Here is a 10,485-nt window from a genome sequence, read left to right as displayed (position 1 = left end):
CCACTTTAGACAACCCCCTCAGACAAGGACAGGTAAACCAAAATTGCCTGTATTTCCTCTATCACAGAAACTATTACACTGTTTCACCTGCCTATTAATACCACCAAGCAAAACGGAGCTGTCCTCCTTGTCCCAGTGAGGCTCAGAAGCCAGCTTTTGATTAGAAATGATTGGGAACCAGAATCTTTAAGGAACCAATGTATAATGTATTTGTTTTCCTAGTTTATTTTTATAAGAAAATTTACTAAACTCGAGCATCAAAAGCAGCTGGGATTTTACTTATTTACGGGAAATATATTTGTACAAGGGAAAAAAAATTAACCCAGTGGTCTAATTATCACGATTTCCCATGAGAACATTACTTATGACTTTGTGTGATGACTTTGAGTCTGGGCAGAGTGGGACTAAGGAACTGATTCTCCAATGACAACATTAACAACCCTACCATCAATCTGCCTCATAATCCCGGCCCCAGTAACAGACTTTAATCCATACATTAAACAGATTTGCCAGCATGTCAAAAAGAACCTTTATTCTGTTTATAACAGCCTCTTATGCTTTCTTGCCACATGCCTTTGGAGCAGGTGCTTTCTGGGCTGGAGCTTTCTGACACTTCTGAGCCTTTGGAGGAGGTGCTGCCTTCTGGCCTGCAGCTTTCTGGGCAGTAACCTTCTGGGCTGGAGCCTTCTTACCCGTAGCAGTCATCTTTTTTGCTGGAACCTTTGCAGCAGCTGCTGTAGCTGCCCCCTTAGCAGCAAGTGCTTTCTTGGGAGAAGCCTTCAGGAGAGCTGCCTTTTGAAGTTTCTTAACTTCAAGCTTGATTAGTCTGTTCCTCTGAAAAATTTCAATAGAAATGTTTATCATATATGCATACAAAACACATGTCCATCTTATATGTGTGGAATATGTATGTATAGAAGACAACCCTTATGATGTCTAAGACTCCTATAAGTCAACTTTGGTCTGTAAGCTTAGGCAAGCAGAATTAACCAGACAAACTAGTTTAGGGTTAGAATACAACAATCCTGAATTAATTAAAAACTTACCATTTTCCTTGCCTTCATGACTTTATAACGATCAAAATCTGTCATCTTGGCTTTCTGTTAAAAAAAAAAAAAATCTCTGTCATACCACCTTCTAATCTTCCCCAGAGAAGGTCCAAATTCAAATGACTCTAAATCATTACCTTTTCTCTGGCTTCAATCTTCTTGGCCCACCTTGTGGCTGCCCACTTTGCATTGATATCTGCCTTCTCCCAGGCTTTTCGGACATACTTCTGGCGGGCACTAGAAAGAGCCAATACCATAGATTAAGAAATCATCTTTGGGACATTCCTGGTGGCCCAGTGGCTAAGACTCCGTGCTCCCAATGCAGGGGGCCCAGGTTCGATTCCTGCTCAGGGAACTAGATCCCACACGCATGCTGCAGCTAACACCTAGTATGGCCAAAAAATAAAATAAACAGATAGATATCATCTTTGAAACCACACAGATCCAAGGACAGCTTTTCATCCTCTGAAAAAGCACAATTTATACCCCTCAAATTAAAAAAGCATAAGGAAAATGCCAAAAGAACCCTTCTCATTTTTTCTACTTCCAATTCTAGTTGTCTCCATAGAAAACACACCACCTGGCACAATGTATCAATATCTTTTACTTGTTGGAACGGTGTTCACTAAGCCAGGATATCTTATAATCTCAAACAAAATTTTAATAAAAATATAGAAACCATTCCACTTTCTGGGTTTAAAAATCACCTGATCATGTATATAATATCACTCAACTAGTGGATGTGTAGAAAGCATTTTCCTTTTCATAAAGAATGATGTAAAGTAAATCGTTATGCCTTATGCTTTTATTTTGTACAATAACGCTTATAAAGATTTGTGTTCAAACACCATAAAATGGAATTATAATCATTTTGAAATTCCTTTCAAATATCAAAACCCAGTATGCTTAGAAAATAAACTAGCAATATGTCACAGCACATGTTCCATTGCAAACAACTGTCACTGCACAGCAACACACCATAGTATTTAACTTCTATAACCTAAATCATGTCAAGAATCACAGAATGCCTTAATCCCTTACAAACAACTGGGAATAGAACCTCTTTGTGGCTGTCATAAGAAGATGATGTATATTAAATACTTAATAGCCGACACATACAAAAAGCTCAACTAATGATAGAGTTGCAAGAGACAATCGCTAGTTTTGTTCTGAAGCTAAAATGGACTAACATATGTTGGGAGAACCACATATACAGGGAGGCTTTTGTTGTGTAAAACCTGAAAGAAAGGGGAACAAGAGAAAAAGGATGGGAAATCTGGATAGAGAGAAAGCCAGAGAACTACCAGACCACAGGGAATTTTAGAAGTAAATAATGCCTGTCCACTTCTACGATGTAAATCCCTCTTCTAAACTGCTCTCACTTTCACACTGCTTACTATGTTCTCAAGAGAAAAACAACAAAATAGCAAAAACATTTCTAAATTAAACTAAGCAAGCTTTTGCTAGCATTAACAAAACTAGGGGAGGGGTGACGGTTGGTGGATAGTTACCTGTGTGGGAACTTAAGGATGAAGTCAGTGAGCTGCATGCATTTGAAAGGCATAGCCTGCCTCCTTACTTGAGTGCAAGGTCCATCCACCAAAGCCTAGAAGACGTAAAATCAAGGATCTCAGTGTAAAAAGGTAACAGCATTCAAAATGCAAATATTCTATATATTATTCCTTTCAGAATCATCAAATCCTTATATTTAAATGCTTTTCTTTAAAGGTTAAAAAGACTTAGCAACAGCAGCACAGCATAAAACCCAACTACATATAATTTAAAATCTTTAATCCTTGCATTCCCAACAAATAACTTTATGATTATTCACAGCCTTTGGTCAATCCCTCAGTTGTGGTGCTCTAATAGTGACAATAGCAAATAATGGCTTTCTGTGTGCCTGGCTTTGTTCTAAACTTGCTTTAAACATAATAACTGATTTAAACCTCACCTATGTTTTAGCCCATAATTAGTTGAAAACTCTGCCTAGTTGAAGGAGCATAAGTGTTACTCAAACCCAGCAGTACCCACCAATTCAAGTCTGTATTCCTAACCCCTATCTGCATTGGGTTTCCTAAAATAAAGCTACCACCCGTAGTACTCCTATCCTAAGACGGCTGTTGGGACAATTACCATTATCATCTACACTGCATACCAACCACTGCCATGTGAAGCTGTGACACTCTTCCTTTGCACTTACCCTGTTCTGATCAATAACATCTACAATCGCGACCAGCCTCCCGGCATGAGGCCCAAAGGAGACGTAAGCCACCCGGCCAACCTCCACGAAGCGCCTGAACACCTAAAATTGAGAGGTGGGGAAGAGAAAATGATTAAACATACTCCCTAGTTTGCAAGGCTTTGCAGCTTAAAGGCAGTGTGGCTAACAACAGAGAAAAAGAATGTTGAGGGTAACACGCCCAGGTGCCATGGAACTTAGACGAAATCCGCAAAGGCGGCGGCAAAAGCCAAGTTCTCGCTGGCCTACGGGGCCTGCACGGCCGGATCACCAGCCCCATTCCGGCTTGGCCCCAGCAGCCGGGCCAAGCGACTGGGCACACCAGCGGTCCGACGCAGGCGGCCGAAGCGCGCACGCGTGGCCCAGGCAGCGCCAGGCCTACCGGGCCCCACACGCGCTCGTCGGGCGCGCATCCGGAAAGCTGCCAACCCCATGTCCTTCCCAGCCGAGGACCCTCACCGCGCGCTACCTAAGACCCACTGGGCGCCATTCCGCGCCTCCACTCCCCAACCCAAGTAGAGATGGAACAGCATGGCAGGCCGACCCGGAGCCCACGACCGGGACACTCACCATATTGGCAGCGTTAGGCGAAAAGGAAGAAAGCCCACCCTACTATGCGCATGTGTAGAAGGCCGCCCCGCCCCTGCGATGCACGAGACGCCGACGTGGGCACTGATTGGTTGGGACGTTCGCCCGTACGCGCACGCATGCTCACTGGGAAAACAAGCTGGAGCTCGCCGGAGCGTGTGGAGGCCGCGCTCCTTTTCCCGGACTGGAATTGCTGGATTGGCTTAGTTGATACCGCGGGTAATTGTCCCCAAGTGGTAATATTTTACCATTGCTTTATCTTTTAATCTTTTTTTTTTTTGAACCATTTGAGAGGAAATTGCAGACATGATGTTCCTTTATCTCTACACACTTAAATGTGATATTTCCTAAAAACAAGGACATTATTCTACATAATCAGTTCAGTGGTCGAACTCATTACATTAATAATAACATAGCGTTTGGAGGTTTTTTTGGCTACGGCACAGCTTGCGGGATCTTATTCCACGACCAGTGATCGAACCCGGCCCGGCAGTGAAATCCCAGAATCCTCATCAGCCAGGGAATTCCTACATAGTCTATTATTTAATCTGTACTCCTTATTCAAATATTATCAGTTGTTCCATTTATGTCATTTCCAGCAAATGAAAAAAAATCTTCCTGGTCTATGATCTCATGAAGCGTTACAATTTGTATTTGGTTATCACGTCTAGTCTTAAAATCTGTAGTAAATCTTTCCTTGTCTTTCATAGTACTGACATTTAAAAATACAGGCTAGTTGTTTTGTAGATGGTCTCTCAATGTGGATTTGTTGTAGTTTTCATCATGATTAGATTCAGATTATACATTTTTTGGTAGAAATGCCGTGCCCTTGATGCATCACATCAGAACACCCGCAGGATATATCTTTGTCCCAATATGGCAATGTTAACTTTCATCCTTAAGGTGTTGATCATTGTGCTGACAATTCCCAAATGTATTTCAGTCCTTTCCTCTAAGCTCTCTGCCAGTGTATATTCCCAGGACTGTTCTAGCAGCTTTCTAAGTGACCTGCCTTCTCCATTGGTCCCTTTACTCTGTTCTCTGCTCACCAGTTAGAGGGATCTTTTTAAAAAGTAAATTGGATCACATCACTTTCTTTGTGTGTGTGTGTGTGTGTTTGTTTTAACATCTTTATTGGGGTATAATTGCTTTACAATGGTGTGTTAGTTTCTGCTTTATAACAAAGTGAATCAGTTATACATATACATATGTTTCATATCTCTTTCCTCTTACATCACTTTCTTTTTAAAGTACTTCAGGGAATTCCCTGGTGGTCCAGTGGTTAGGGCTCCACACTTCCACTGCAGGGGGCACAGGTTTGATCCCTGGTGGGGGAACTAAGATCCTGCAAGCCGCGCTGCGCAGCCAAATGAAAAGACAACCCACAGAATAGGAGAAAATATTTGCACATCAAATATCTGATAAGGGACTTGTGTCCAGAATATGTATAAATAAATAAGTAAATACATAAAATATTTTAGTGGCTTTCTACAGTATTTAGAATAAAATCTAAACTCCTTACTCTGGCCTACAAGGCCCTGCATCATGTGTTCCTATATCCCAACGCATCTTATGCCATCCCTCCTTCACCATTGTGCTTCTTCAGCCACACTGATCTTGACCAGGCCACCAAGAACTGTCTTGTGCTGTGACTTTTGTACATGGTGTCTCCCCTGCCAGGAATGCCCTTCCCTCTTCATACTCACTGAATAGCAGTAGCAACTTTCGTCTTGTATTTTTTTCTAGATACCTCTTCTGAGACTTAACCTGACTACCTCATAAAAAAATTGCAGTTGTTCTACTTCTCCCTTTTCTAGCTCAGCTTTTTGTTTTCCTTAGAGCTATCATCATAATGGCAATTGTTCGACTGATTTTTCCATTCATTTAGGTTGTAGTTTTGTGCCAATTGACATAAGTTCCATAAAAGCAGAACCTTGAAATCTTTTCTTGGTACAGTACCTGAATAGGGAGGGGCTCAGTAATTGGGTAGTCTTTAGGCCTTGGTATCCTGCTTTATAATTTATAAAGCAGAAGGCGTGAATAAAAATATTCATAGCAGCACTTTCTTGGTAACAGCCCCAAACTAGAAACTACCCAAAGGCCATAAACAAGAGAATGGATAAATTGTGGAAGTTTGCAGTGATGGAGTCAACAGCAACTACATGGGAACAGCATGGATGAATTTATACCCAACACTGGGAAAAATAAACCAGACAGAGTATATACTCTGTGATTTCATTTATAGAAAATTCAAAACAGGCAAAATAATCTATGATATTAGAAGTAGTCACTTTTACCCCTGGTGCAGTCAGCAATGGCTGGAGGGGGAAGGGGGGTTTCTGAGCTGCTGGAGAGTTTCTTCGTCTGGGTGTTAGTTACACAGAGTGTGTTCAGCTTGTGAACTTTCAAATCTCTACCTTTATGATTTGCACATTTCTTTCCCCCAAATGTGTTTCCTGGCTGTACAACCAGAGAATCTTGATTTGCAGGTCTGCGGAGGGTCAAGAATCTGCATGTAATAAACAAGCTCCCCAAGTGGTTCATTGAACACAGTTTGGGAAAGACTGGGATTCTCCAGTTACAGAATTATTTTTCTAGAGTTCACTAAATGGTTATGTCACACTGGTTTAAAGTCCTCCAGAAGTCCATTTTTATCACCTAATCTACAGGATGAAGTCCAAACTCCTTAGCCATTCAAGGCCTTGCATAATCTCACCCCAACCCCCCTTCCTAGCTTCTTCTCTCTGGCCGTTCTGCGCCCCTCACCCCTAATCCCGCTATAGCTACGTTTCATGGCTTTTCATGCAGTCAGCCCCCCTCTTCCTAGAATGTGCTCCCCATCTTTCTCCCTGAAAAATGACAGTGCATCCTTGAAGAAGCATCTTTTTTTTTGAAAGGAAACCAGGATTTTCTTTTCTTTTTTTTTGGTACGCGGGCCTCTCACTGTTGTGGCCTCTCCCGTTGCGGAGTACAGGCTCCGGACGCGCAGGCCCAGTGGCCATGGCTCATGGGCCTAGTCGCTCCGTGGCATGTGGGATCTTCCCGGACCGGGGCACGAACCCGTGTCCCCTGCATCGGCAGGCGGACTCTCAACCACTGCGCCAACGGGGAAGCCCTTCTTTTCTTTTAAAATTTATTTTATTTTTTAATTTTATTTTTGGCTGCATTAGGTCTTTGTTGCTGTGCACAGGCTCTCTCCAGTTGTGGTGAGCGGGGATACTCTTCGTTGCAGTGCACGGGCTTCTCATTGGGTGACTTCTCTTTGTTGCGGAGCACAGGCTCTAGGCGCGCAGGCTTCAGTAGTTGTGGCACGCGGGTTCAGTAGTTGTGGCTCTCGGGCTCTGGAGCACAGGCTCAGTAGTTGTGGCGCATGGGCTTAGTTGCTCCGCGGCATGTGGGATTTTCCTGGACCACGGCTTGAACTCATGTCCCCTGCACTGGCAGGCCGATTCTTAACCACTGCGCCACCCGGGAAGCCCATCCTTGAAGAAGCATCTTTTTTAAAAAAAAAAAAGGGCACACGGGTTCGAGCCCTGCTCCGGGAAGATCCCACATGCCGCGGAGCAACTAAGCCCGTGTGCTACAACTGAGCCTGCGCTCCAGAGGCCGTGAGCCACAACTACGGAAGCCCACGCCCCTAGAGCGCATGCTCCACAATAAGAGAAGCCACCGCGATGAGAAGCCCGCGCACCGCAACGAAGAGTAGCCCCCCGCTCGTCGCAACTAGAGAAAGCCCTCACACAGCAACAAAGACCCAACGTAGCCAAAAATAAAAATAAATAAATTTAAAAATATATATTTATTTATTTGGCTGCACCAGGTCTTAGTTGTGGCATGCGGGATCTTCGTTGCTGCATGCAGGATATTTAGTTGCAGCATGCTAACTCTTAGTTGCAGCATGTGGGATCTAGATTCCTGACCAGGGATGGAACCCGGGCCCCCTGCATTGGGATCGCGGAGTTTTAGCCACTGGACCACCAAGGAGGTCCCTGAAGAAGCATCTTAAGACACCTTTCAAAGCAGCCCCAGGCGGTTTTCAGAGTTCTTCAAAGCTTCATTATAATGGCAAGATAATTCTCCAAGCAAGCCTTTTCTACCTCGCTACATCGCCGGCGTCCAGTAATAAGCAAAAACATCTTAAGCACCTATACGGTTCAAACGCAAGAGAACCAGACAAAGCACACGCCCAGGTCTGGTTGGCTGGCTACGCCCGTTCCAGGACGCCCAACCGGCTCGTCCAATCACCGGGAGGAAGGGCAAGTCGGGGACGACGCCAGGATCCAAGATGGCGTCCTGGCCCCACCCGTTATTTCGCGGGGCCTCTCCCTGCGGAGCCACGCCCCTGCCGTACGCCGTCCCTACGTGTCCAATCACTGAGAGGAAAGGCGGGTCAAGGTCCGTGCCTGCTACAAAGATGGCGACCGCAGAACGCTCTAGAGCTTCAGTCTTTCGTCAGCTGTTGGCGTGAGCTGTGTTGGAAATTATGTTCCCCTGAAGCCGCGCGCCGCAGCGCCTGTCTGTGGCAAGAAGTGGATGTGAAGGGCAGGGCGGACGTCCTGCTTCGGGTTTCAGCGTTGAGGCTCCGACCAGAGGGGTAGCGCTGATGTCGGCTCCAGGCCGGGCGATGCGAGGGAGGGCAGCAGCTCGCCCCCTTCCCCGCTGTTTCCAGAATCCTTGCGGGTGTCAGCGTGGCCAGAGCTGTCCACCTGTACACACCGGACCCCAGTATACCTGTCAGCTTCAGCTGAGTAGATGTATCTCGGGTTTTTTTTTTTTTTTCTCTCAGTCATGAGGGATGGAGGCTTCAGTTTAGCAGACAAACTGTTTGTCTGGGGCCCAAAAGAGAAAAAAGTCTCAGCCGGCTCAAGAAGTGAAGCAAAAGCTACGCAGAACCCTGACATCCTTGTTCCTGTAACCTGAGTTATGAACCAATTCCGGTTATGATGCAACTGGCATGGCCGTCATATGTTTGCCTACCTGGCATGATATATTTAGGAATGAAAAATGCACGTTACTTCTGTGAAGTGAAGAAACTGCACAACCTAAAAGTTGAGAATTTTTTTATTTGGTGGCTTTTCTGAGGACCTAAGCCAGGAAGACAGCCTCTCAAATCGCTTTGGGGGACTGCTCCAAAGAGGCAAGGGAGGAGCCAGGATATATACGAGTTTTCCAGCAAAAACCAGGTAGTGGAACATCAAAAGATTACTGTTAATAAAACCAAAAACAACTATACCCCAATTTGGAAAAAAAAAAAAAAAAGAACAGACATTGCAAGTTAGTGAATTTAGGGCTTTTCTGTGTATGGGAAGTTGCAAGAGTCTGGGCTCATTGAAATTATTCCTTTGATATGCACCTTAGCTATCTAGGACCAATATACTGTTCTTTTTTCCATCCTGAATCCCCTCAGAGTGCACAGTTGGGATGGCCTTAGTGGTTGATGGGTTGATGGCCGCAATAGCCTTTGTTTACTGATATGTCAGGCAACATTTTTCATTCACACATCTATTTTCAAAATTTTCATCTTAGGAGCCTGGAAGCTGAACGTGACAGGGTCCAAGCCCAATCAACCTAAGACCACTAAGAAGAGAGAGAGTTATAGGATTGTGGGGAGATGTGAAGTTTAGATGAAATTTAAATGAAACACTGTTTTGATAGACTCAAAGGAAAGCAGGACTTTCTAAAGTGGTCAACATCAGCCCTAGACAGCAAAATGAACCCATGGTCCTGTTTCTTTGAAAATGTTGTCCAGAAACCCCTTTTCTGAAGCTTTGCCCCTGGGTTGTAAATTGAAACTTTCATTCATACTGATAAAATGTAAAACATCAAAGTTTCTGAGAATCTTTGATTTTAGAGAACAAAGTTTCTCAATAAGTAAGAAATCAGTAGTTACTCAAAGAAGAGGATTATTATGACCCTTCATAGATGTAGCATTCATTGGCAGAAATATTGTTTCCTGTTAACTTTACAGTTGTCTTTATTTATATCTGTTTTTCCTGCCCAGTGACTAGCCATGCAGGTTTTACTTTCTCAGAGCTAACTTTTTAAAAAAATATATTTATTTATTTATTTATTTTGGCTGTGCCGGATATTAGTTGCATCACGTGGACTTAGTTGCAGCATGTGGGATCTAGTTCCCCCACTAGGGGCTGAACCCAGGCCCCCTGCGTTGGGAGCTAAGAGTCTTACCCACTGGACCACCAGGGAAGTCCCCAGAGCTAATTTTTACTTAACAAATGTTGACGATATAGCAGGAAGGTACCCTGAGGGTTTCATCAATGGGGAAATTTTAGATCTTTTCTGTTGCAAAGCAGGAGGTAAACTCACCACAGGTGATGACATAAACTTGGATGAGCAAGATGTCCATCATGGGGAGGACATTGGCCTATTAAATCACAGGAACCTGAGTGAGATCAAATGAAGCTTACTTAGCAAGCCAGTGGTTGCTCACTTCCAACTTCAAGTTCCCAAAGAGGTTGATGGACCCTGAAATGGGTCAGGACTCTTGGGATACAGTGCCCAGTTTCTTTCAGTAGTGCAAGTTTGTCTAATACTCCAAATGCCTGGATGGGGTATTATGTGGTTTGTCTTTTCTGTTTAATAACCAAGGAG

At 44.1% G+C, this 10,485-nt stretch overlaps 1 protein-coding gene and 2 long non-coding RNA genes across 3 annotated transcripts in view; 2 read left to right on the top strand and 1 right to left on the bottom strand.

Moving 5' to 3' along the window:
* The window catches only part of LOC125960315 (uncharacterized), a 327,486-nt gene that overhangs the window by 136,289 nt on the left and 180,712 nt on the right, over positions 1–10,485 (top strand). The gene's annotated exons all lie outside the window — the stretch shown is intronic.
* Positions 506–10,485, bottom strand: part of RPL14 (ribosomal protein L14) — a 95,675-nt gene continuing 85,695 nt past the window's right edge. The window contains exons 2-6 of the mRNA XM_049693621.1: positions 3,250–3,352; positions 2,561–2,655; positions 1,187–1,286; positions 1,047–1,100; positions 506–834 (exon numbers count right to left, since the gene is read on the bottom strand). Of these exons, the coding sequence (XP_049549578.1) occupies positions 553–834; positions 1,047–1,100; positions 1,187–1,286; positions 2,561–2,655; positions 3,250–3,352 (634 nt within the window). The 3' untranslated portion in view covers positions 506–552. The remainder of the gene's footprint in view (positions 835–1,046; positions 1,101–1,186; positions 1,287–2,560; positions 2,656–3,249; positions 3,353–10,485) is intronic.
* Positions 5,406–10,485, top strand: part of LOC117195857 (uncharacterized) — a 127,714-nt gene continuing 122,634 nt past the window's right edge. Inside the window, exon 1 of the long non-coding RNA XR_004475733.2 lies at positions 5,406–9,059. This is a non-coding gene — a long non-coding RNA (uncharacterized LOC117195857). The remainder of the gene's footprint in view (positions 9,060–10,485) is intronic.

Source organism: Orcinus orca, chromosome 10 (genome assembly GCF_937001465.1).
Source record: "Orcinus orca chromosome 10, mOrcOrc1.1, whole genome shotgun sequence".
Lineage (NCBI taxonomy): Eukaryota > Metazoa > Chordata > Mammalia > Artiodactyla > Delphinidae > Orcinus > Orcinus orca.
This window is presented reverse-complemented; position numbering and strand designations above follow the sequence as displayed.